Below are 27274 nucleotides of genomic sequence, written 5' to 3'. Positions count from 1 at the left end.
TCTCAGCATAAATGTGCTTTTCTTTGGACACCCCCGTCAGATACTAAACGTGTGGGCCTACCCTACTGCAGTTGGGACCTTTGAAGACAGCATTGTCTGCTGCATCAAGGAGAACCCAGAGCCCGCCATCTTCAAGTTAAGCTGCCAGGGAATCCGCCCAGAACTAGAGCTAGACCCCAGACAGTTGCATTTTGATCGGCTCTTGCTGCACAGGTGAGAGTTCTGGGTGACACCAGGATGGGAATGTAATATGAAGAACACACAGCTCTGTGGCAGCCGACTCATCCTGCTGGACTCTGGACCACACTGGCTTTTGCACTGAGAATCCCGTCCTGAGAATCTCTGTATTCCCGGGAAGGCCAGAATGCTTAGCCCCACCTTCTAGTTCATGGGTTGTTAACTTGGGGTCAGTGGGTGGGCTGCAAAGGCACTGGGTCTCCAGCATCAGCTGCCCAGGTGTGTGCATATTTGTATTTTTCTCAGCACTAGCTTTCTTCTGATTCTCAAAAGCAGCCATTACCCTGAACGATTAAAATCCTTGCTTTAGAAATTAACATACACAGGGCTCGGCAGCGTGGCCTAGTGGCTAAGGTCCTCGCCTTGATCCCATATGGCCGCTGGTTCTAATCCCGGCAGCTCCACTTCCTCTCTATCTCTCCTCCTCTCAGTATATCTGACTTTGTAATGAAAATAAAATAAATCTTTCAAAAAAAACAAACAAAAAAAAAAAGAAATTAACATACACAGAACACTAGACCCAAATTAGAATTTACCATGCCACAGTGCCAGCCCCAAATCTGTTTTTAAAAAGTTGAAACAATGGGGCCTGGCGCAGTAGCCTGGTGGCTAAAGTCCTCACCTTGCATGCACCAGGATCCCATGTGGGTGCCAGTTCTAGTCCCTGCTACTCCACTTCCCATCACGGTCCCTGCTTGTGGTCTAGGAAAGCAGTGGAGGACAGCCCAAATCCCTGAGACCCTGCACTCACATGTGAGATCTGGAAGAAGCTCCGGGCTCCTGGCTTCATATCAGTTCAGCTCTGAGGCCATTGCAGCCACTTGGGGAGTGAACCAGTGGACAGAAATCTTTCTCTGTCTCTCTTTTCTGTAAATGTGACTTTCCAATAAAAATAAATCTTTTTTTAAAAGTTGTAAACAATGTTAAAATCTGAATGCAAGTTAGATAACATTATCATACCATTGTGAAATTCTTTGGGCTTAATAAACATTCTTATTTTCTTATTAAATATACCTTGAACTATTTCAAGACACAGGAGCACAGTGTCTCCTGTGGAATTTCAGATGGTTCCGAAAACAGAATGCTGTGGATGGGGAAGGGAAATACACAAAGCAAAGCAAACAAAAACATAAGCCCTGGCCAAAACTGGAGAGGGGAGAATATCGTTGGAGCTTTGTGCCAAGTTCTAAGTTGCATTTGGGATCATTTGGGCTAACAACAGAGCCAAGAAGAGTTCATAAATCTACAGACACCCACAAACCAAAAAGAAATTGTGATCTCAGAAGTCACTGGAAACCAACACATTTTCCTTTGGTCCGGCAGGAAAGAATCCAAGGTCGTCCTCCTCCGCAACGCCTTGCCGCTGCCAGTGGCCTGGCGGATCACCAGCCTGGAGCACCTGGGCGACGACTTCACTGTGTCCATGACCCAGGGCATCGTCCCCCCAAGGGCCGAGTACGGCCTGCACGTGCACTTCCAGCCCTCCAAACCCGTCAACGTCAAAAAAGCCATCCGGCTGGAGGTGAGGCCGCACACTTCTGCGTGCTCGCCCCTGCCGACCTGTGCACACTGGGCTCATGCTCTCACACACCCAGGTCGGCCTGCTGTTTGCTCCCATGGAATCCCTGTTTAACATTCTCAGCCCACAATACCCTGCTCTGCACACAACTGCAGGCGCTGTAATGGTGCCATCCCAGTGCCAAGAGCAGACCACTCCATTAAGGCAGAGTGAATGAATGGTGTTACTGTGCCTCGGTAAGCATTAGATTCCTGACTTCACGCCCTGCACGCAGCCACCTGTCACATTCCCCTCCAGTCCCATTGCTCCCAGTAGACACTTGGCAGTCATTCTCAGGCCCGTTGTTTTCACCCAACAGCCTCCCTTTCTACCCAGTCCTGTGCCAGGCTTTGCTGATTCTACCTCGTAGCATACCCTCTTCCCAACTACTTTTTTGTCTGTACTGGCCCGCTCTCCCTGCTCCGTCCTCCCAGCCATGTCAGGCCACCTGCAGCATCTCTCACTTGGCCTTCTGCAGAGGCCTCCTTGCTGCCCCCACTTCCCGCTGTCCTCAAGAGTCCGCGGGGATCCTTGCCACATCAGTCAGGCCTGATCACCCTCTACTGAAGCACTTGACTGGACACACCCAGGATCCTCCAGTCCCGCCCTCGGAATTTGCACCTTGCTCTACCCGCCAAATCCTGGCATGCTGCCAGAGCTCTTTCCTGCCCCCATCCCTGCTGGGGATCTGTCCTCGGAAGCTTGGTGCCTGCTTCCCCACGTCACCCCTTTCCCAGCTTCCCTGCTCATCCCATGTGTCCTCCATGGGCACAGTTACCCTGTCCTTCACCTTTGAAGACCACCCTTCCTGACACTATCCTACTTCTTTACTTTCTTACATGAACTCCATGAGGGCAGGTTCTCACCCAGTTGTCACCCCCTGCGTCGGCCTTCTACATGGGTCCTGTGACTTGAGACAACAGACAACTCTGGAGGCCACATGTCTGGACGCACTCCCTCCCAGCTTCCAGTGGCTACTAAAGTTGCTCGACTGGTGGACACATTCTTCCCATCTCTGCCCCCATCATGCCAAGGCCTTATCCTGCCTGTCTTCCCTACCACCCTGCCGCTTTTGTCTCTTATGAGGGTAGAGGTCACCATAAGGCCCACCCAGATAATCCAGGATGACCTCATCTTGAGATCTTTGACTTAACCATACTTGCAAAGACCTTCTGTCCACGTAAGGCCACATTCGCAGGTTCCAAGAGCTATGGGAAGGCCATAAGCTCTTGAAGGATGACCATTTGCCCTGCTCTAGACATTTACTGTAGCCCCCATATTCAGCACAGTCCTGGATGTAATAGGAGCCAAGGAGAATCTGTTGAGTAGATGAGTGTGTGAGTGACATTGACTTTTAATGTTTTCATTAGTTCTGCAACATTCCAGAACCATCCTAGCTTCTTTTTACTAACTTCAGCAGCAGCACACCTACTACCATGACACAGGGTCTGATGGTTCTCCAGTTTGAACAACTCTGTTAATTCTTCCCTAAGTGGGGTTCAGGTTGCTTCCTATGTCTTGCGTGCATTAATCCTGTTTCTACTTTTGGGGGCTAGTCAACAGATCCCAGAATGAAGTGATTCTCTCTTACCCCTACTTGTGACAGTTCATCAAGTCATTGAAAACAGGTGTTTATTGCATAATTCAGTACACAAGTGCATCTGATGCCCAGTTGTGGCAGCCAACATATTTAGCTCTGGTCCTGCACAGACACAGGTCACTTCACAAGTGACCTATGCCTCCCAGCTGGTGTAGAAGCCTAGAATTCCCCAGATGTACAGCCTCATCCTATAGTTACTGGGTCATGGGGAGTTCAAGGGGCCCCATGATTGGGAGAATGTGAGTCAGACATCAAGGGGACAGCTGGGAGGTCATCGTGACAGCTGCTCACCAACTGCTGCAGAAGTGTTTCTGTATCTTAACTGTTGTGACCGTCCCTGTGTGTCCCCCAAAAACAACAGCCTGTGCAAAGTGTATCTGCTCTGTGCAAAGTGTTCAATGAACTTGTTTTGCCGGTACACCTCTTTAATTGTCCCCGCTGTCATCCTCAATTATAAAATGTAACCTGAGCCCTCATCCCAGCGGGTGAGGAAGAAAGACATTGGAGCACTCCAGGTACCTGTTATGTAGCAGAAAGAAGGTGCTGTGTGACTGCAGGCCACCCTGCTTGTCCTCTGTGACTCAGAAAAGCAGCAGAAGGGCAGAGGTGAAACTGAAATTGATCCAAGTTACCCTGCAAGCCTTGGCCAATATCTGATGAAATAAAAAAATTAAAAATTCTGATTGAAAACTCAATCTTGGTGACAGTCACAAATGTCCCTGTAGCACCCAAAGCCTATGTGATGGGGAGCTGGTGACTCGATTTCTCAACTAGAGCCCTTAACAGGAAGCAAGTGGAAGCCAGGCGCCCACTGCCTCCTAGTCCAGGAGCCAACCGTAGGGGATGCTGTTCGGCACAGTGGCTAAGCCACTGGCTGAGATGCCCACATCCCACATCAGGGTATCTGGATTCACCACCCACCTCCACGTGTGACTCTAGCATTCTGCTCATGCGCATCCTGGGAGGCAGTGGTAACAGCTCAAGTAGTTGGCTCTGTGCCACCCATATGGGAGACTTAGACTGAGGACCTAGATCCTAATTCTGTCTGGCCCAACAAGAGCTATAACTATTGCAGACATTTGGAAAATGAGCCAGAAGACAGGAAGCTTCCCTCTGCTCCCTTTCCCTTCCTTCCCCCTCTTCCTTTCACCTCCTATTCCCCTCCCCACCTTTCCTCTTCTTCCCCTCCCTGTTTACCTTGCGCTTTCAGATTCATTCTGTTGTAAAGAAAAGAGACCACCATCTCCTGGGCTGGTAGCCGGGTGCCCAGGAAGGCTCCTCAGCAGGGATCATGGTGAGCCCCTGGAACCTGGAGGCCTAATGGTAACAGTATCCACAGGCTGTGAGACATTGACAAAGGAGAAATATTAACCATGTTATTGTATATGAAAAATGTAGCTCTTCCTGGCACTGTTACTCAGATTTATAAAATTAGAAGGATAACTTAAAATATATAGTGTTAGAAAAATGTTCTGAAGATTTACTTGATTTAAAGTTTTCAAAAAAAATTATCTACACACACATTCCTGGAGTGTCTACTGTCAGCCCAAACTTCAAGAATGTAGCACCAACCATGGAAATAATGAAAATCCAGAGAAAAGGGACACAGGAAAACTGCAGGTTCCTGTTCTCAGTCTCATGTTGTCTACACCAGCCTTCCCTGCAAGGGGCACTAATCCCGAGGCATTCCCTGCCATGCCCCCTCTGCAATCCCCTTGCGTGTTCCATGTCAGGCCCCCCTGAACCCCACAGGCCTGGCTTTCACTGGGCGCCCCTCTCCACCCTTACAGGTTTTAGATGCAGAAAATCTTGTTGGTGTCGTTCAGATTGAAAACATCCTGATCTTTGCAGAATCCTATGACATCGCCTTGGACATCACCTTCCCCAAAGGTCTGTCCAGCCCTTAAGGGAAAGAGGGTGAAGGTTGTCTGTCTCTCTGTATAGTTTATTTCTGCACAGCAGGAAGGCCAGCAGGCAATGTCTAGTACCAGAGAGGTGGTCGGTGGGGGAGAGGACAGTTTTGGTCACAAATGGTCAGCTCTCCAGCTGGAGCTAGCAAGAGGACGATCGTCTGTCAGTGTGAAACTGGCAGGACTCATCCCTGAGCAGTCCTCTCCTGCTGCCCTCATCTGTTTTCTACCAAAAGTTTTAGAAGAACGCTGTACACAGTTGAAACAGTGCGCAGAAACAGCAGCTGGTGACTCCTCCTCAAGGCTCGCAAGCAGGAGGCCTTTCTAGCCACAGTGTTGTCCAAAACCAAATTCTCTGAAATGGTCCCCGTGGATTTCCCACGTGAACTTCACTGGAGTGCTCCTTCCCCTGCTCTGTTCCGTGGCCACTCATCCCACCCCACCCCTCCCCTGCTTCTGGCCTCTGCAGGTGCTGAAGGAGGACTTGACTTTGGCACTGTGAGGGTCCTGGAGGAAGTGAAGCAGCCCCTACAGCTGAAGAACCGTGGGAAATATGAGATCATCTTCAGGTAACCCAAACCTGACTGTTGTGTACATGGCCATTTGTGTCCACTCATGCTGAAAAAGACTCTTGCTTAGGAATTTTAAAAAAGAATCATTCCAGTAAGTAACCACGAGCAAGTCTGCCCTTTTGCCTCCTTTGGCTTCAAACGAATAAAATCCCGCCTTTGGAGAGGTCAGAGGTGTCCACCTTGTTCTCAGCCCTGCAGCTTACCAGGCGCCTGCGAGGAGCCATGCAGGCGTGGAGGAAGAGAGGCTGGGGCGTGGGGAGTGTGGACAGGGCTGGGGGTGGCACCTCTGCTTCACTTGCAGACCTTCCCTGTTCTACAGATTAACTTTCTAAGATTTCACGTAACAAAAGGATTTTCTGAGGGTTTTTTGTTTTGTTTTGCTTTTTGTTTTTTTTGTGATCTGAAGAATCATTGCAGTAGAATGCACTGTAGTAGTTTGGTAGACTGCGTTAAACTCCAGCTTGAAATGAAAAACAAAATACCAGGGGAGTGCACGTTTAGCCTGGAGGGTAAGATGTCCACCTACTCCACTGAACTCCCTGGGTTTGGTTCTTGCTCATGCAGACCCTGGGAAGCTGTGGTGAGGGATGGTGGAGTGGGCTTCTCCCACCCTGACCTAGTCCCTGCCACTGAAGGTCATTTGGGAAGTGAACCACTGACCGCATGGCAGTGCCCTCTCCTGCTGTTTCTCTATACCTCTCTGATAAATAAATATAGATGAAACCTCAAGAAGAGAGCCCCCCTGAGAAAGGAAAGGGGATGGTGCAGGGTGGTGGGGAGATGGGAAGATGGGGAGATGGGGAGATGGGGAGGTGGGGAGATGGGGAGGTGGGGAGGTGGGGAGGGCGTGGCTCAGGCAAAGCCACCAGGCTCTGACAGCCAGCAGTGCCAGCATTCCGTCAGCTGATTTTCCTGCACGGTCATCTGTCTCCTGGAAGAATCGCAGCTGACAGAAAGGGACTTCCTCCTGTCAGACTTGAGAGGAATTCAGTGGCTTCCTGGCAGTTTCATTTCAGCTGGCAGGATGCTCAATTAAAAGACATCAGCTTCAATACTCCCGTGAGTTAGAAGTAATGAAGCTGTAAACTGAAAAAAGTGAATGCTAGTGAGACAAACAAACCCTGGGAAAAGCCGCTGTTACTTTGGAATTGATGCTAAAGGGCAGCTTCCCCACTTGCAGATTTTGGTTTAGATTTTGAGGGCCTTAACTTCTTGGTTGCCTGGAATGAAGTCACTCCTCGGGTTGGAAAGGTGATAGGGTGTGGGGAGGAGGAATTGAAAGAATGTGCAAGAAATGAGAAAGCACAGGCACCATGCATTCAGCAGTAAAGCCCCCCCCCTTTCTGGTCAAAGGGTAAAAGAACGTAGCATGTTCTAGTCCATGCTCAAGTGGCAGGGAGGCACCAGAATTGACTCTCAACTAGCAGACATGGGAGTGAGATTTGAATGCCAACTGTCCTTAACTCCAGGTGCTGGGGAGTCCTTTGGGTCCAGTCTAGTTTTTGTGCCATTCCTAAGAGTGAGCTTCGCTCTGTGGTTGCATCCCACCCCCTGCATGCCCTAGACCTCTCCTGCCTTTGCCTCTACTCCATGCCTTCTGCCCCGCCTCCCCAGCCACCCACCTGCCATCTCTCCTCAGATGTCCTGGCCACGTTCGGTTTCAGAGGATGAGAGAGACAGGGAGGGGAGGGGAAGGATGCAGCAGAGAGAGAATCTAGTTGGTGCTGCTCTAGTATCGAGGGGCCCTGTTGGATAGAGCAATCCTACGGGGCACCCCCTAACCGTGGGTTCAAGGACAGCCATCCGGGCCTCAAGCAGCAGCCCCAGGCAGGGCGGATCCTGACTAAGGAGAGAAGGTCACAGAGGACAGCTCTGAGCATAGCTGTTGGACGGGGCCAGAGACACAGCAGGCCTTTGGCGTGAAGTTCACCCCCTCGCAGCCTAGGTATCTCACCCAGGTGTTTACGGTGTCTTTCAGCTTTTCTGTGGACTCTGCAGGGATTTCTGTGACCAATCTAAATTCCATGATCTCAGTCCAACCCAAGAAGGGATCGCTAGCCACAACAGAGAAGCCCACAAATGTCCAGGTGTTCTTTTGTGCAAAAAAGGAAGTGAGGATAGAACACCAGCCCATTGTGCGTTGTCAGGTAAGAGGGCCCAAAGTGGGGAGCCAGTGCAGGCAGAGCTATGGGCTTCCTGCTGAAAAGAAGGGATATGATCCAGTCCATGCTCCAAGGGGCAAAGGGCAGCAGATCAGACACACAGGCTCCATGGCAGGTGGGTGGGTCAAAGTACAAACGTACAAAGTCATCAGAAATAGAGCAAGAGAGAAAATATGCCCAAAGTCTTGAGGCAGCATAGAAACAAGGAGGCTGAATTCAGTTGTCAAGTGCAAGAGATAGTGGGGAATTGAAGACAGAAGGCAGAGCTGATCAGTGTTGAACCTGTGCTAATGCACAGCATGCTCTGTATTCTCATTTGCAGATCCTGTTGTGGAGGTACTAAGCCAAGGTGGGTGGGATTCTGGACCTGGCTTCCTCTCACTGATGGGAATGGGGCATGAAATGGACAGTCACAGGAATTCTGTCCCTTTTCCGGTAGCTGACATCTTCTCGAACCTTCTTATTCTAGATTGTTGAGCCCAATATGGCAGAAGGAGGTGAGGTCATCGCCAATATCCCCATTAAGTTTTCTGTGAATGCAGTGTACTCCAAGTACAACATCAGCCCCTCGTCTATCATCAACTTTGGAGCCTTAATCTGTGGCACACGTAAAAGCACCACATTCACCATAGAAAATCAAGGCATCATCGACTTCAAGTACGCCCTGTACAGGATGACGGGGGAGAACCCTACTCATCAGAAGAAAGTGTAAGACAAAGATTGGCTTGACTCATGCCACTCCCTGGCTAATCAGTGTTGTACATTTTGTTTAGAGCCTTCACATGTTTTACCTAAGTTCAAACTTGATCTTCTTTCGTAAAAATTACACTGAGGTTTACTTTTTGAGCTTTTTAAAAATTTATTTATTTCAAAAGCAGAGCAAAGAGAGAGAAGGGAGAGAGAAGAGAGGTATCTTCCATCCGCTGGTTCACCCACCAAATGCCTGCAACAGCTGGGGCTGGTCTAAACTGAGGCCAAAAGCCAAAAACTCCCAATCAGATCTTCCATATGAGTAGCAGGAACCAGTGCCCTTGAGCCATCATTACTCCCTTCCAAGCAGGGTATCTGTTAGCAGGAAGTTAGATTAGAAGCAGAGGCTGGACTCAATCTCAGGGGCTCCAATAAGATATGCAGGCATCCCCAGTAGCATCTTAAGTATGCTGTGTCCCAGTGCCCAGCCCTACACTAAGACCTAGAAATGACTTACGCCAGGTGGGCCTTAGGCCTGATAATAAATATGACATCATTTGATACATCCACATCCCACATCAGAGTGCCTGGGTTAGCAGGTCAAGCTCCAGGACCCAGCCTCCTGTTAATGTCCACCCTGGGAGGGAGCCGATGATGGCTCCAGTAGTGGGTCCCTGACTGCCACGTGAGAGTCTTAGGTTGAGTTCCTGGATCCTGGATTTAGCAGACCCAGCCCTGCTGTAGCAGGCTTCTGGGGAATGAACCAGTGCATGCAAGATGCCCAGTTTTCTTTTTCTTTTCTTTCTTCCTTTTTTCTTCTTTCCTTCCTTCCTTTCCTTCTTTTTCCTTCCTCCTTCCTATTTATCTAATCTGTCTGTCTCCTTCCATCTACTTTTCTGCTTTGTAATAGATAAACATAAATGTTTAATTCTTAAAATATTCCTGGAAGTGAATGCCATGATGTGTGAATTTCATTTTTAATACCAAAATAAACTTGTAATTCCATTTTCCCACAAATTATTGTCCAGTATCAAGCCTTCATGTTCTTAATGTGGTTCTCAATCAATCCACCAAAAACAATCTACTTTGACAGTGTTTTGGGCTTCTGTTGGGTTTTCAGATTACTTTTGTCAAATTAGGAATGGTTTTGCAAATTTCTGAAGTACTTTTGACTCAATTTTGACTTTCTGTTGAAATGCTTTAAGTCAAACATGTGTTTATACAGTGTTCATAATTGTTTTATTTTTTGCTATCCTTTTGTATATTGGCAATATTTGAACATATAAAGAAGGAGGGCAGCGTTGTGGCTCAGCAGTTAGGTCTCCTCGTGGTGTGAGTATCCCATTTGGATGCCAGCACGAGTCCTGGCTGTTCCCCACTTCCAATTCAGCTCCCTGCTAATGCATCTTGGCAAGTAGCAGAAGGTGCCCTAGGTCTTGGACCTATGTATTCATTTTGGAGACCTGGATATAGCTCCTGGCTCCTGGTTGAATCTGGCCCAGCCCTAGCTGTTGTGGCCATTCGGGGAGTGAACCAACAGATCAAAGATCTGTGTCTGTCAGTAACTGCGTTTTAAATACTGAAACTTTTTTTAAAAAGAGTTTGGGATGAAAATGTCCACAATATCTTTCAGATTTAATTTCAACATAATGTTTTACAGTTTCTTTTATAAATTAGTAATCTAGTGATTTATTGTTTCACTACATTATTTTAAATTTAAATTATTTTCCATTTTTTAACACACAGAAAAGGACGAGCTTCAGTTTCTCTGGTTATTGGAGCAAGTGAATGCTAAATACGTAAAATTCTCCAAAGTTTAAAACACACCCCAGATATATTTGAATGTTTTAGGTAAAGTGGTTTCTAGGCGAATTAGCCTCAAGTGAAATGAGGAAGTTCTAAAACCTGTGTTTCAACTGTGTCCTGCACTAAGCCTTAAAAAATCTTTGTGACTGCAAATGTGAAGAATAGGGGCAGAATTTGTGTGTTTGCAATTTCACAGTTTTAAGTGAGATCAGGTGAAAGACTTGATGGAAACAACTAATTTTCCACACATTGCTTTTCATTAAGCTCAGGTCAGCGTTCCAAAATTATGCTTTGCCTGCAGTGTTGGCAGTACCCCTAGAGTGCTGTTTAACAAATGTCAGCACTGCAGAGAGATGAACAACCTGACTGCCACTCTGATGCCTTCTCAGGCATGGGGCAGAAAAGGTCCCCATTCCCCATTGTTGCTAGGAGCAGGGACCCTGCAAGCAGACAGGCAGGTGACTGCTAATGTCACCACCCGTCCCTGAGGGGATCTTCTTGCTTCTTCAATAGAGCCGCCCACATTAGGCATGTAAGAACCCGGGAAAGTGAGAGTTTCTACAAGAGTGGCACTAAAGCTGCCAAGTTCTCGGATTCAATTCAGAAAGAAGTAAACATCACAAACCAGGTGGGTGTGCCCCTTTTCCTGCACATAGAAATCCAATAAGGCCACCTTCCAACCAGCCCTCTCCAGCCAGCCCCTTCCCAGGGTAACGGGATTTGAGTCTACAGGAACATTAAACCATTGTGCTGAACCCCTCACTTTCATGTTAATCAAGCTAGGATTTGAAGAATTTTAATGTGCCCTTGGCCCCTTATTACCAAAAGTTGACTTCAACTTCTCGTGCCTGTTTTAATCAGGAATCATTTGTTTGTAAAAAACGAAAGGCAAGAAATCAGTTTTGGTGCCTGGTTGGCATATCTGGGAATCACCAGCGCCTAAGACAGCTCGTGGCATGTAACAGATGGTCAATAAATACTGACCGAGCTAGAGCAACAGCAGCCTGCAGCCTGCAGCCTGCAGGTGTGGCTGTGTCATCAGGGCTTCATGACATCAGGGGCTCCGTCAATGACAGGTGCCCTGTAACAGCAGTGCAGGGTACCAACCTGCCTGTAACAGCATGGCAAGAGCTTCGGGAATTTCCCGCTATCCTGAAAAATCTAGACCGTTTCCTAACGCAGTGTGACTATAGGACATGCCTAGAGATGGGCGTTTTGGCACCATGCCTGGAGCAACTTTACTCTGTGTCAAAATGCCTGGGTTTGACCTCAGCCCTGCTGCCGTGTCCGGCTTCCTGGGGGACAGCAATGATGTCTCAAGTACTCAGGTCTCTACCACCCACGTGGGAGAGCTGGACTGAGTTGTCCACCTGTGCCTGCTTCACACCATCTTACAGGTCGGATGGAAGGTCTCGGATTCACACCCACCCTGCTTCTGTCATTTCCCCTCTGCCGCCCCTTCCCCCTTGCCCTGCAGGCCCGCTTCTCCCATGGCATGTTCACCGTGTACCCTGGGTTTGGCACTGTCCCCGCCGGAGGGCAGCAGGTGATCACCGTGGACTGTGTAGCAGACCCTGTGGGAAGATGTGAGGAATTCATTGTCATCGACATCACAGACCGAGACCCTACCGACCAGCCAAGTGGCATCACCTACACACTGCTGGCTGAAGCCTGTCTACCAGGTACTTGCTGCTCGTCTTGAGCAATGCCCGCGTAAGAAACCTTCCTGTATAACACACACACACACACACACACACACACACACTCATCCCTACCTGGTGGGTGCATTTCTCACAGATATTCAGCAGGCATGACTGGGCTGCCTCCTCTGGGACTGGAGAGCCTGCTCTGGTATCTACAGCCCCACAGTTCCTTATAAAGACTTACAAAGACTGCACAACCTGGAGAGGGCGTGCAGCCCGACTCCTGCTGACCCCAGTCGGTAGAGCTGTCTGAGCACTGTTGTGAAGAGCAAAGAGACATCATACCAGACACAAGTGTACAATGTCAGGAGAAGTCTTTATTAGCCAAGTTTGGCAATAGCAGCTCCCGCCACACTCCAGGAGCCACTGCGCATCTTGGCTGAAGTCAGGAGTTTTTAAGCTCTCATCCTCCAATCAGCTTGAGTGGCACGCAGTACAAAGCATTCAGTTAACTCAGATGCTTGTTGAAGGAGGCAGGAAGGGCGGAGCAAGCGGGCCTCTGGAGCCCAAAGTTTCCGTGCTGTCAAGACGTTCATGCAAGCCTACCCACTACCATAGCGTGCTTTCACCCTGCTGCTGACTCTGGCTCAGGACACTGGAACACTGAGCCTGCTCGCAGTCAGTCCCCTCCCAGACAGACAGCCATGCTCAGGGGCTCAGCACGTGACAACCCTCCAAGAGCTCATCTGAGGCAGAAGGAGGCCAAAAGTGGGCCTCATGCCTCCTTCCCTCCTAAGCCCACCTCAGATGTTGAATCTTACTCTCCCTTCCCCCTGACCAGAAAAGGGCTGGTGGGTGGGCAACCAGCAAGAGCAGCACAGAAAGAGGGAAAGGAGACAGAATCCATCCCATCACTCACAGCCCCATGTGAAGCCCCCTCTTCCTCCAAGGCATCCTTTGTCAGGGACGACAGAGCTCTTGGCGTCTGGGAGCAGGTACCACCTGCCTCACCTCACAGTGTGCCCTCTACTCCCCAGCCTTTGTCACTGACAACAATGCCTCCATATTTGAGGAGCACCAGATCTGCACCAGCCCCAACCTGTTCCACATCCTGCAAACCATAGAGAGTGGGGGCCTGTTTGTGGAGGATGAAAACAAGTTCATCTTTTGTAATGTCCTGGTGGGCCACCAGGCCAAGGCACGCTTCAAGATCAGCAATGTGGGCAAGATTGCCTGTGATGTCAACATTGTAGTTAAGCCCATCTCCAATAAGGTAAGACTCCCCAAAGAGGCCCTGGTGCACGGCGCTGGGCAGGAAGCCCAGGGAAGAGGTTCAGAAGGCCTGCTCTGGTGCCACTGTACCTGGCAGGAATTGCCTGGCCCTTGGATCCTGAGGATTCAGCCAGGCTAGATTCATGCAGAGCCATCTCAGGGATAAAAAATTACTAACTTTGGAAGCTTTAGTTGCTTGAACCATGTTGCTAATCCTGCTTGAACACCTCGTCAGAGATTTAAGCATTCTTGCCAAGCAGGATGTAGGCTGCAGTCTCACGGGTACAGGGGTACCTCACCCAAGATGGAGCCCAGCCCAGCATGGAGTCCCTCATGTCAGGCCCATTATTTCACTGGAGCATCTCTAGCACAGAGCTTATAGGAAAAAGCAGTCACTACTGGGCAGCAGGTGAGTGCCAAGCACCTGTGTGACCGCCAAGTGGCTAACACACTCTGGTCCCTGCCCTGCTTCCCCAGGCCATCAACCGTATCATTGACATCTTTGAAGTGGAACCCAGTAAAATGTGTGTGGGCAGCCGCTCCCATGCCTTCGCCACAGTGTCCTTCACCCCACAGACCATGCAGACATACCAATGTATCTTTGAGGCCACCTTGGACGGCTTGCCCAGGTACTGCTCCCCATTCCATTTCCACAGCTAGGCCACGGGCCCCACCTCTCATGGGACGTCATTCCTGCCACACCAGACTGACCAACCACCACCTTCCTATTTTCTGCAGCAACCTGGCCAGGAACCGAGGCCTTGTGTTTGACATCTTTGGGGAGGGGACCCTCCCCCGAGTGACGGTGGTGCGGCCAATCCTCCACAACCAGTACGGAAACCCCATGCTCCTCTTCAGGAGGCTCCAGCTTGGCCACTCGGAGAAACTGCCACTCATCCTCAAGAACAACGGCACCATCCCTGCACAGGTGACACCCGAGGGAGAAGCCTTGGAAGAAGGGAAACAGGAGGCGCTGACCCTTGGCTCTGCGCCATACTGGGTGTGTGAGGGCTGCCTTGGTGGTCCTCAGCCTCTGTGTGTGTGTGTGTGTGTATGTGAGAGAGAGAGAGAGAGAGAGAGAGAGAGAGAGAGAGAGAGAGAGAGAGAGAGAGAGGAGAATCAGCACAGAAGCAGCCCTGGAAGTTCAGTTGACCCTCTTGTATTCCAACACCCTCAGAGATGCTGCTCCACTACCCTTCCTTGCCTCTTTAGCTCTTTGATGCTTTTAATTTCTTTGTGTTATCTTGAGTTCAGTTTACCTAGTTGCATTGTGTTTTACCATCTAGTTGAGTGAATTCCTGTCCATTCCCTGTTTTTGTGGTTTTCCTTACCAGTGTTTGGGTGTTCACCTCCCCGATGAACTTGAGAATCACTGGAAAGCATCTCTACTTTTGGAGCATCTAGACTTTCCATGAGAAACAACATTCAAGATTACTACCTATTTATTTAAATTTACATTAATATTCTTACAGATAACTCCTCTATATAGTTTCCTACTGAGGTTATTTCTAGGTATTTAATTTCTTATCTCAGAAACTTCTGTGTGATGGCACTATGCCTTCTTCATGCCTCACTTTTGCAGTGTTACCTGTGTGGGTAATTTATTTGAAAGGTGTAGAGATAGACACAGACATACAGATAGAGCTCTCCTATCTGCTGGTTTTCTCAAGTGTCCACGACAGCCGCAGTGGGCCAAGATGATGCCAGGAGCTCGGAACACAATCCAAGTCTCCCACCCGGTGGCAGGGACCCTAGTGCTTGGGCTGTCACCTGCTGCCTTTTAGATACATTAGCAGTAACGGAGCAGGGACTTGAACCCCGGCACACAGGTAGGGTATACAGACCTCCCAAGCAGCATCTTAAGCACCACGCTGAATACCCACACCTCAGTTCTTCTTTTTACATTATTCAGTTTTATTCATGACGGTGCCAGTACTACTGCCTTCTGAAAATATCCACTGATGTTTCATATCTAAAACCAGATCGGTAGCTCTACTCTTCCCTTCTTGCCAATGAGCTAGCAGCCATCCATTCTTTCCAAGTGGGTCAGATGCCCACCTTGTTTTTCTGCTCCTCCTCCTGGTGGGACACTCCACATGATAGTGTCAGAGAGCAAAAGGAAAGTTCCTAGGAGATACTGGCTTTTTGAAATTTCAATTCATGCAATCTCTGGTAGGATTGTGAGTATTCATTCCCACTGTATTATTCTTGTCTTGTCTTCTCAAGATCTAATATATATTTTTATCCCTCTTAAGAAAGTAAAAAAATGAACACATGGTACAATGACTTTTGGGGGAATCCTGTCCCAGTTGTACCCCAGACCCAAAACTGAGAAGCAGCTTGTATCCCTAACACTCAGTCCTGCTTACTTTCTGCCAGCTGCATGTTGACCTGCAGGACCCACTAGGAGTCTTCTCGCTCAAAGGGAGGCCCACAACCTCCTACATCTACATCATAGAAGAAAACAAACCAAATGAAAAAGGTGAGTTGAGGGGTAGGGGAGGGTAGTCTTCCCAAAGGCCATGGGTCCCAGTAGCTGGTCGATTAGGGATCTTCCAGGGCCCAACCAGAGTAATCTGCCCATCGCATCACCTGGGGCCTGTGGACAAGGCTTGTTCTCATGCTATACCTGCTTCCCCTTCAACCAGAGTCTTCATGGATAAGTATTTCTTTAAATTGTTTCTAAATTGCATCTCTTCTCTCCATGCAGCGAAGAAAGCTCACACAGCCTCACTGGTGGTTTCCCCTGGAGATACAGCTGAATTCGATGTCTTCTTCCACTCTCAAAAGGTGGGCCGGATGACAGGCACCATCCACCTGTCCGTGATCAACAACCAATATGAGGAGACCATCATCTACATGGTGGGGGAGGGCTACGAGGATGACATCACCCTGGACAACATCCATGGGCTGGTGGCCGCTGCCAGCCAAGAGGTCTCCGCTGGCACCGAGATCATAGAGTTCTCTGAGGAAAACGCCATGGATGACTTGGTGGCAGGTGAGAGAAACGGCAGCGAGGCAGCACCAACTGATGGCCTTTGGGTCTCCCTCTACACGAGAGTGAGATTTAAATACCAGTCTGGCGAGCTTCCTGACAACCAGGACGTTCTCCATCCAGCCTGCCTCGGCCACTGCCTCCGCCTCTCTGCAGTCACACGTTCACTCTGCTGAGCCCTGGACTTATAGAGATTAATAGCAGAACCCTGCTCTTAGGGAACTGTAACAGCTCGATGCTCAGAAATGCCCATTCAAGTGAATAAGTGAGTAAGTGCTTCCTTGTGGTTGGCCTTATCTTTACGCTGGCTTGTATTGGCAAGGGCTCGTCTTCAGGAATATGTATCCTGGACATCCCAAGGGAAAACCTGGGCTTGTTTAACTAGAAAAGATCAAGGTTTGTGCAGCTTCCAGAAAAATATACCCTACAACCCCACTCCTCAATATTAACAGGCAGTCTGGAAGCTGGAAGCTTCTGATCCACCCTGAGCTATGGAACACAAATCTGCCTTTGAACAATAACCTTGGGTGTTCTGTGCCATAAGAAAGCTTAAGATGTGCAGTTCCACAGTCTTGTCAACCCAGAAACTTCATTTACTTGACACTTGAGGCAGGAAAATATTTACTTAGTTGTTACCTTAAAAAAAAAAAGCACTTGTTACCCTAATTGTGTGGCTGATCGTTATAAAGGGGGTTATATACACGGTCCAACTGCTTTTCTAGCGGCTTTCTTTCAGTTCCGGAATGTACCCTGCAGGGATCTCTACAGCAGCAGTAGTACTTCTCCCCCTGTGTTATGGTCCGCCCTGCTGAAGGTTACAGTGTGACATCTCTCATGGCAGCAATCAGGCAGAGCCAGTTGTGAATCCTCATATAGAAATCAGATTTCAGCACTGTAACAGGATTGCCAGATTCAACAAGTTAAAATGCAATATAATCTCCAATAAATTTGAAACTCAGATAACCTGTCAGTGATTTCTAGTATGCATTTATTCAGAAGGATTCTATGGGACATATCCACCCTAATCCATTGTTGAGCTGTAATTGAAATTTAATCAAGGCTCCTATATTTTACCTGGCCATCCTAACACTTAATAGTATTATCTCACTAATAATGAATACATAAATTTACTAATTATTAATTTTAAAAATTGATTGGTAAATAATAAATGAAGTTGAAGACCTACGCATTGTCTTGTACAAGTGGAAATGAAGGCTGAGATACATGATAGATAGATTATGCATGGATGGATGGATGGGTGGATGGATAGGTTAATAGATTTCTTTGGGGAGAAAATCTTATTCTCCAGGATTGCAAGGATTCCAGCTTTTTCACAACCACCCAAGAAAAGAATTGTGTCAGAGCGAGGCATAGTGCTTCTCAGGAACTGCCTCTTAAAGAAGCAGGCCCTCTAATGAGGCCAGGAAAGACCCACCAACCTGCCGGAGACCTGATCCAGCTGACTGAGAGCTTGCAAAGGATGCGTGGATTGGCGAGATGATAAGAAGAGATAAGACATGGACCACTATGACATGGTGCTCATAACGGACAACTCAGAAAAGCTGCCTTCTTTATTTATACACAAATCATCACAAGCTTTTGCACAATATCCAATTGTTTCATTTTTACATTATGATTAAGAGAATACAAAAAACAATCCTAAGGAAAACATTTTCAACAATCATTACTCATTGAAACCTGCAGTCACCTGGCTAAAGCCAGGAACTCCACAGATGGCAGTGCATGTGGTTACATAATGACAAATGATTTACTTATACTTAAAATCAATTTTTACTAAACACACGCAAACTAATATTGCTTAGAATATTAAGAGTACAAAATTAAAAGATCATAAAAGGATCTTATAAAAGCATATAACATAGATTCTTTGCTAAATCTTATAATCAAGTCATGCATTAATTACCGTCACCTTCACCTAGTACTGATTCAATTGTTTTTTGTTCTTTTGTTAAAGGGCAGTGAAAGGGATCAAGGCAGCTCAGCCAATCTACAAACAGAGGGCCTTTGCAAGCAACTTCCTTTTATCTTTATAAACTGTTTTCTTTCCCTAAACATAAGTGCCAATATAAGATTGAGATTTTAAGCCATTTTGAGGGGGTTCACATTTGTTTCCCTTTAGAAGATGCCCCATATACTTTTGCTTTCTGTGGTGAGAAACTAGAATGCGTCATATCATGTGTTGAAACAGTTCGAGGTGCATGGTAAACAAACTCTTTGTACCTCCATGATTGCCATCAGTTGCAAGATATTATCAAGCCATTTCTTAAGGAAAACATTACTTATACTAGGACAAATTCCAGGACAAAAGTGGGCACATAACAGGATATTTGGAAACATAGTGGGCTCAGTTGTACCATTGTATACTTTAGCTGTGTGTCATAGCCTTACATCACTAAAGAGGTTTTTATCATAACATGATTGATCAATTTGAAGTGTCATACCAGTTACAGGAATCACTTCACATTAGCAGAAAAACAACAACAACACCCTCAGGAGAATTCTATGAAACATCAGAGAGGTGATTGAGTGTCCATACAATGGGCTGAGGCAGCAATGAGGTGACCAGAGACGTTCCGCCGGGCCTTGCCTCGCTGCTAGAAACTCCTCGTAGCCTTGCTAACCAAGGAGCAGTGCTCATCACACACCCATGCCATCCGACCCAACTACATGGCTCCCCACACCAACCTTCTCATTCTGTCTCCCTAGCTGCCTTGGTGGACCACATCCAGTTTGGGGACTGCCACATCGGCTGCGTGTATAACGTGAGCTTCACAGTTACTAACCACAGCCAAGTGAACATGATACGGTTTGAGTGGCCTCTTTTAGCAACAATTTCTTTCTCCCCTCAGGTGAGTAAAAACCTGCCTTGTACTCAGAACCCCCTTAAGGCCTAAGACGGCCCAATATGATTATCAGCTTGATGCGGTGATCTCGGGGACTGGAGAAGGTGCATGCTGACCAGAAGTGTCCCACATTCAGACCGACTACTGGAGGGCACGGTTCATGTCCTCCTGGTCTGGAAGAAAAAGAGCAGACAGTGACATGGGCCAAGATTCTCAGTAGGCCCAAGTTGAGGAATTCTGTGGAGTCCTGCATGGGCAAGTGTTGGTTGCAGTCTTCTGAGCCTGGAGTGTGGATCTGTATCCCCATAGCTGTGTGTTCTTCAGGGCGTCAGTCCTTCAAAGCTAGTTTACCAAACATTGAAATGGGGATGGTAGGTCTTGCGAACACCTGAGATTCCGAAAATGTTCCAACTTTAAGATTCGCCACTGCTCCTCAGTATACTAACATCTAGTTTAAATTGGTTCTACCTGAGATTTTCCAACTCCTGCTTTTAGCGTCTCCCAGAACACCTTCTCCACATACATACCAGTATTTGTTACTTTTCTCTTTTTTTAGATTCATTTATTTTTATTGGAAAGGCAGATATACAGAAAGAAGGAGAGCTAGATCTTCCATTCCCCTGATTCACTCCCAAAGTGGCTGCAACAGCTGGAGCTGCGCCAATCCGAAGCCAGGAGCCAGGAGTTTCTTCCAGGTCTCCCACATGGGTGCAGGGTCCCAAGGCTTTTGAGCCATCCTCAACTGCTTTCCCATGCTACAAGCAGGGAGCTGGAATGGAAGTAGAGTAGCCAGGATTAGAACCAGTACCCATATGGGATCCTAGAGCATGCAAGGTGAGAACTTTAGACACTAGGCTACTGCATTGGGCCCATTACTTTTGGTTTTCTTAGTAATCAAATAATAGTCATTTAATTGGGTGGAAGTTATATGACTGTTTATAGGACTATATTTTCAAAAAGTTGGAGAATGGCATTATTTTATATTTGCATAAACCTCCATAATGTATAACTTAATAGAAGATGATTGATTATTGTATCTGTTTTTGCATTCAATTTGATGCAATGTTCTATGTAAGCTCTAGAGAACTTCAGTGTAGGCCCATCAGAAAATAAGAGTGAAAAAAAATCAGATGCTATCTTTCATCTTTGATGAAATAGATTTGACCTCATAGAGTTCCTAAGAAGGTCTTAGGAATCCCAAGGGCCATCAGATCACGTTCTGAGAGCAGCTGGTCGACTGTACTCACTTGTCCATGATGTGTATGAGTCGTGCTGAGTGGAAAGTGTAAGGAGATGGAGTGTGGTATTCACAGCCTTACTGCTGGGTCTGAATCCAGCTCTTCCAATATTAATGACCTCAGGCAATCTAGAAAGCTTCCTTGGCTATAACATAAGAGTAATAAATGACCTCTCATAAAATTGTTGGAAGGAGTAACAGAATTACAGAAATATTGGGACTAGGCCCTGAAATAAGCAATAGTTTGGTAAGTATTAGCTGCCCCATTATAATGATCTACCTCTTGTTCATATGTTGATCAATCCATGCATACAAGCTGAGTACATATATTGTAAGACTTTTATTTCCACCCCTTCTCTAGAAGCTCTTTACTGGGTATCAAAATTCCCCATGGTTGAATTCTAAAAATACTAATATCGGGCTCTTCCTCAGATGGGCCACCTGCACCCTGGATGTGCCAAGGACATAGTAGTGACCATGAAGTCAGACGTTCCCATCAACCTAAGAAAGATGGGAATCCAGTGCAAGCTCTCCAGGATCATGTTTCAGCTCCCTTCAGACCAGATCCCCGACTGGGATGACCGCATGCGCACAGTCAAGTGGGTGGATGTGCCCAAGAACACACCTGGGACGTTGACCATGAAGCGCAAAGTAAGTACAGCAGCCCCAGACCTCAACGGGCCTGCCACACTGGGTTCCCTCGGCTCTCAGGTCCACTTGCTCATCCACTTCCACACATTCTCTGGGTACTACACATAACATACACCTTAGCTAATGAAGCTTTACTTTTTAAAGCCTTGTAATTAGTTGAGCCAGTCTTTCTACATTTCCAAAATGTCATGGCTGTTCTTTCAGTTCCACTTTCATTTGTCCAGAAATAGATTAGTCACAATCCTAGGTTCATCACAAGATCTCATCTTTGGTCCACGCATGCCCCCTTTTAATTTATGCCATAGTTAGTTTCTTTTTACTGACATGACAGACAGAACACCAGCCTCACCCAACATGGAAAGTGGAACACCTACCGCCTGTGTGGTTCTCAACCATTTCCTCCCTCTGCCTCCCTCCTAGCAGTAATCTTGTCTTTGCTCATTCCCTGAAGTTTTGGTTTTGCTTCTTTTTTTAACTTACCTGTAGCTCTTAGTTTTGTTTTTACGAAGTCTGTTGTATGTGATCATGTACATACAGTTTCCATTTCACTGCTGTATAGAATTTCATTATTATTTGTCTTCCAAAATTGTTTCGGATTTTGCCATCATGGGAGTTGTTTCTGCATGAATTGTTCCTATCACATGGTATTCATGTGAAATTGTATTAGTAGAAGTGAAATTGCTGAATCAGAGTATAGGTGAATGTTCAGTTTTCCAAAATAAGGAATGTCCAAGATTTTTCCTAAGTGGCTGGCCTATTTGTGTTCCTGCAGTAAGATCTTGTAGAATCTACATCTTCTCCAATGCTTGACATTGCCAGACTTCTTTATCTTTGAGTGAAGGGAAAATGCTCTTTTTGAGCCTGGAGTACCCTTCCCAATCACTGATACTTCGTAAAGTTACCCATGCAACGTATTTCTTATGTGAACACCTCGTCATACTTTTTCTCATTTTATGCTCATGATGCTTGTCCTTTGTATGAGTGGTTTAATTTTTATAAATTCTTGTTTGCATTATTGTGCTATCTTCCCCAAATTAATAGCTCACTTTTTCACTTTATTTAATGTATCTTTTGATGAATAGAAATTTTTGACAGTCAAATTTATTCTTTTTTTTAGTTACTACATTTTATATCTTTTTTTTATTTCCCTGCAAGAAAACACACATGCACCCACAAGGTTTCAGAGCTTTGCTTTACATGTTGAAGCCTTTGAACTACCGAGGTTTTATAGATGACATAAGGCAAGGATACAGTTTCAGATTTTTGAACTACATAACTAATCTTGCCAAATCCAGGAAGGGGGCTGTGGGTTTTTTTTTTTTTTTAATTTATTTCATTGAAAGGCATGAGTGGGAGGGAGAGAGGGAGCAAGAAGAGGAAGAGAGAGAGAACACCCCTTCTGCTAGCTCCCTGCTCAGATGCTGTGACAGCCAGGCCAAAGGCAGGTGTCCCGTATGGGTGGCAGGAGCCTCCCAGGAGCATTAGCAGGAAGCTAAATCATAAACACAGAGCAATCAGAACTTGATGCAGGCACTTGGATATGGGATGCAGGTGTCCTGCACATCAGCTTAACCTGCTGTGTCACACCTAACCCAATCCTGGTTTGTAGCCCTTCTGTTCCTCGTGTACTGGGACTCCATTGTCAGGAATCTAGATTGTGCATTGTCTGGAATGTCTCTTGTCTGTTACTATCAGTTTGTCTATATTTGTGTCAATTCTACTCCATCTTCATTTCTTCTATGGTTTCATAATCAGCCTTGATGTCTAGAGGGGATTCCTTCCTTGATATCATATTTGTCTAAAATATTTTGCTTGTTCTTGGACTTTCGTTTTTCTATGTGATTTTAGAGTACATATGTCAAGCATATGAAAACCCCTGAATTAAACTTAATTGGAATTGGATTTCTTCTATAGGCCAGTTTAGGGAAAACTGAAAATTTTATATTTATTTGTCCCACTTTTTTATAGTAAGAGGGCTCTTCATGGTTTTCTTTACTTTTTTATGGTAATAAGACTTTTCAGAGTTTCTTATTCTTATATCAGGCTGATTAAATTATTTTTCTAGGAATTTACCCTTCAACTAAATTTTTATGTGTGTGTGTGTGTGTTTTAAAGATTTATTTTATTTTTATTACAAAGCCAGATATACTGAGAGGAGGAGAGATAGAGAGGAAGTGGAGCTGTCAGGATTAGAACCAGCGGCCATATGGAATCAAGGCGAGGACGTTAGCCACTAGGCCACACTGCCGAGCCCTATGTGTGTGTTTTGTAAAATTGTTTATAATAGGGCCTGGCATAATAGCCTAGTGGTTAAATCCTCGCCTTATATGCACCGGTATCCCTTATTGGCCATTTCATACCCCAGCTGCTCCACTTCCCTTCCAACTCCCTGCCTGTGGCCTGGGAAAGCAGTTGAGGATGGCTCAAAAGCCCTGGGACCCCGCGCACACGCATGGGAGACTCAGAAGAAGCTCCTAGCTCCTGGCTTCAAATCAGCTCAGCTCCATCCATTGTGGTCACTTATACAATAAATCAGCAGATGGATCTTTCTGTCTTTCCTTCTTTCTGTGGATCTGACTTTCCAATAAAATAAATAAATAAATCTTTTTTAAAAACCAATAAACTGTTATAAACAAAAATTTAAAGACTTATTTGTTTTTGTTGGAAAGGCAGATATACAGAGGGAAGGTAAGGCAGGGAGAAAGATTTTCTGTCCACTAATTCACTCCCCAAGTGGCCTCAATGGCCAGAGCTGAGCCAGTCTGAAGCCAGGAGCTTCCTCCCGGTCTATGCCATGGGTGCAGGGTCCCAAGGCTTCACTGCTTTCCCAGGCCACAAGCAGAGAGCTGGATGGGAAGTGAGACAGCAGGAACATGAACCGGTGCTCATATGGATCCTGGTGTATGCAAGGTGAGAACTTTAGCCACTAGGCTACTGTGCCAGGCCCTAATTTCTTGTTTTTTAAAATATTTATTTGCTTTCTCTTGACACAGATTTACATGCATACGGGATCATGATATTTTATTGTTATCTGTTTGAATCTCTAGGTTGATGGCAATGCTGCATTTTTGTTTCTGCCATTAGTTATTTATATTGTCCTTTCTATTAATTAGTCTCATGGGATTTTTTTTTTTTAGAGATATTTTCCAATAAGCAATTGCACTGGTCCCCTCTATTTTAGACTTGTTTCCTGTTTCATTAACATCTATTCCCATTTTTATGATTCTCCTTCCTCAGTCTTTTCTGAAGTTCATCTGATCTCAAAACGCAGACCCCTGCAGACTAAAGCTCTCTTTTTGTTGTTGTTGTTGAGGGGGGTATTCACTTTGGTTTTTGTTTTGTTTTGTTTTGTTTTGTCTTACATTCTGTGGGTCATTCTGGAACTGGAGTCTGTAGCATGGTATGGACTTCTGTGTGTAGATGTCCCACGCTACTCCCCTTACCCCTACAAGGTGGCCGACTCTGTGAGGCTGCTGACATGGCTGCCTTTGTTGCAGGTGGTTGAGACAGACCCCGAGCCTGCACACTCAGTGCTGGAAGAAAACTACCGCGACCTGCAGCTTCAGATCAGCGCCAATGTGGACTTCGCCTCCTACCAGTGCCAGACGAATGACGTGTGCTTTAAGGAAACACTGGTTTACCAGACCCGAGTATTTGAGTGAGTCACCAAAATCCTCACAACGCTGGTCGGGGAAACCCTTCCATTCCCATTGTGCTTCCATTCATCATTACGTCGTGCCTGCAACAGCTGCTAGGAGGCATCTCATTGGTGGAGCATGGGCTGGTGTTGTCTTAGGCCCAAGAGAAGTAAGCATTTTTCATAATCACTCCATACCAGTCACCTCCAGGACCTTTGCAGGGAACAGTTCCTAACAGAGGAGTCACTACACTCAGAAAGCCCCAGAGTATCGTTCCCCTCTGGGTAATCCCAGTTCTTCCCAGTCCACTTGCAATTTACCAGCCAGAGTGATTGTTTTTTTTTGAAGATTTATTCATTTTATTACAGCCAGATATACACAGAGGAGGAGAGACAGAGAGGAAGATCTTCCGTCCAATCATTCATTCCCCAAGTGAGCCACAACGGGCCGGTGCGCTCCGATCCGAAGCCGGGAACCTGGAACCTCCTCCGGGTCTCCCACGCGGGTGCAGTGTCCGAATGCATTGGGCCGTCCTCGACTGCTTTCCCAGGCCACAAGCAGGGAGCTGGATGGGAAGTGGAGCTTCCGGGATTAGAACCGGTGCCCATATGGGATCCCGGGGCTTTCAAGGCGAGGACTTTTAGCCGCTAGGCCATGCCGCAGGGCCCAGAGTGATTGTTTTTTACAGCAGTATGTCCTAGTAAAAAGCTGGATTTTCTCCCTTCTCAAGTTTCCAGGGATACAGAGCTAGAAAGCTAATGAAGAGTCCAATTTGTCTTCTGTGAACTGTCAGTTACAGCACTGTGTCCTGTGTGTGCAACAAAAGGATTTGTTAATTCAGATCAACCTGTGGAAAGAGCCAGGGAGAGAAGGTGATGCCCAGCTGAGTTCTGGAGGACAGGGACAGGAACAGGAGGGAGCCAGGTGCAGAGGTGAGAACAAAGAGCCTACCAAGCAGGGAGAGCAACATATACAAAGACAAAAACATACCCCACTGCCAGTTCTACTTAATAAAAGTGAGTAACTCATGCTGCTCATTTTGCATTTAACATGTCCTCTCAAATTATTAGTGGGCCAAAAACCAGAGAGTGGTCATTTCCCTCGAGGGCTGTTTTGGCATATTAAAATTGGGGAGAGGGGGCAAACAACCATGTTCATACATCCATGTACCCTCTGTGGGTGCTGAGTTGCTGCTGTAGAACCGTAATGCTGCACAAAGCCAAAAAAAAAAAAAAAAAAAAAAGCTTTTTTATGCAGCTCTTCATAAAAATATTTTCAAACACAGACCTACACCAACAAATCTTGTTAGGAAAGTACTCTACGCCACTCATAGGTATCCACATTTTAAAATTATCTGTAGGATAAAAAATTCACACAGTAAGCAAGCCCTCATGGTTCAGCTCACTGGATTTCAGGCAATACCTCCATGGTCTCCCTGAATTGGGTAGTAGAAATCTCATCTCTGTATCCCAACTTGCACCTGCTCATAGCCCATACCTTCCAGCTCCAACCACTCCCCAAAAACCAGGGAGTGTTTCTCCGACACTGTCGTTTTCTGGTGTCATGTGGCCTCATCTTGCTTCCATGACTGTGATCAGATTCAATAATGATTCCAAAATTCCGGCTTCTCTCTCCACGTTTTTGTCTTAGCATTGGGAACTCAGTCAAAGGCAAGAGAATCCTCTGCTGATTCAGAATCTGAGGTTGAAACAACCAGTCCCCACGGCTGGTCCCCAGTCAGTGAGAGCACAGGCAGGAGTGGATGACTTCCGATCACTAACATGTTGTCCTTGTAGGAGATGGTTCAAGAAGCAAGAACCCATGGGATCAGCACCTGAGCAAGATACCATCAGAGATTTTTCTTTCTCTGTTACAGGAATGTTTCAGGATTGCCTTGATACCTGCTTAGAGATCACCACATAGAGTGTGGGGAGTGTGCAAAGTGATCGAAGTACTAGACATGTCCACATTCTTACTCTTAACATGGCAATGTAATAGCTACATAGGTCCCTTACACGTTTTAGGAGGAAGTATAACTAGTACATCAAATGCCTGGTTTCAGACTACAATTGCTTAAAAATAAATAGGGCAGATGATATGTGGGCAGGACCATGAGTGCCTGCTGCACCTTTCTCAGTTCAGTTTCCTGACTAATCTGCAGGCTTGACCTGGTTAACTCAGGACGTGTTCAGCTGGAATTCAGCTGGGTCTCAGAAGATGCTGCAAAGGCCGTCAGCTTTGCAATGCCAGGAAACCAAGGTAAAACCCAGGGCCTGATCCAAATCACTGTTAGTAGAAGGGTCTTGTTTGTAGGACCCCACAGTTTAAGCTCCAACTTTAGAATAATGATTCCCCCAAAATTATATTCACTGCCCATTCTTCTAGGGCAAAAGATCCACATTCATGACCCATCCTCTTGACCTAAAGAAAACAAATGTG

General features: G+C 46.5%; 1 protein-coding gene across 1 annotated transcript in view; it reads left to right on the top strand.

Annotated features, from left to right (window-relative positions):
- The window catches only part of HYDIN (HYDIN axonemal central pair apparatus protein), a 312592-nt gene that overhangs the window by 252765 nt on the left and 32553 nt on the right, over window positions 1-27274 (top strand). Inside the window, exons 52-68 of the mRNA XM_058674096.1 lie at window positions 41-213; window positions 1561-1759; window positions 5186-5285; window positions 5775-5874; window positions 7856-8024; window positions 8509-8747; window positions 11049-11163; window positions 12013-12217; window positions 13216-13451; window positions 13928-14079; window positions 14189-14378; window positions 15830-15932; window positions 16161-16448; window positions 19173-19315; window positions 20979-21197; window positions 24695-24855; window positions 26997-27094. Of these exons, the coding sequence (XP_058530079.1) occupies window positions 41-213; window positions 1561-1759; window positions 5186-5285; window positions 5775-5874; window positions 7856-8024; window positions 8509-8747; window positions 11049-11163; window positions 12013-12217; window positions 13216-13451; window positions 13928-14079; window positions 14189-14378; window positions 15830-15932; window positions 16161-16448; window positions 19173-19315; window positions 20979-21197; window positions 24695-24855; window positions 26997-27094 (2890 nt within the window). The remainder of the gene's footprint in view (window positions 1-40; window positions 214-1560; window positions 1760-5185; window positions 5286-5774; window positions 5875-7855; window positions 8025-8508; window positions 8748-11048; window positions 11164-12012; window positions 12218-13215; window positions 13452-13927; window positions 14080-14188; window positions 14379-15829; window positions 15933-16160; window positions 16449-19172; window positions 19316-20978; window positions 21198-24694; window positions 24856-26996; window positions 27095-27274) is intronic.

The sequence above is a fragment of the Ochotona princeps genome, chromosome 16 (genome assembly GCF_030435755.1).
Source record: "Ochotona princeps isolate mOchPri1 chromosome 16, mOchPri1.hap1, whole genome shotgun sequence".
Lineage (NCBI taxonomy): Eukaryota > Metazoa > Chordata > Mammalia > Lagomorpha > Ochotonidae > Ochotona > Ochotona princeps.
Note: the sequence above shows the minus strand (reverse complement) of the source record. Positions and strands in the feature narration are given on the sequence as shown.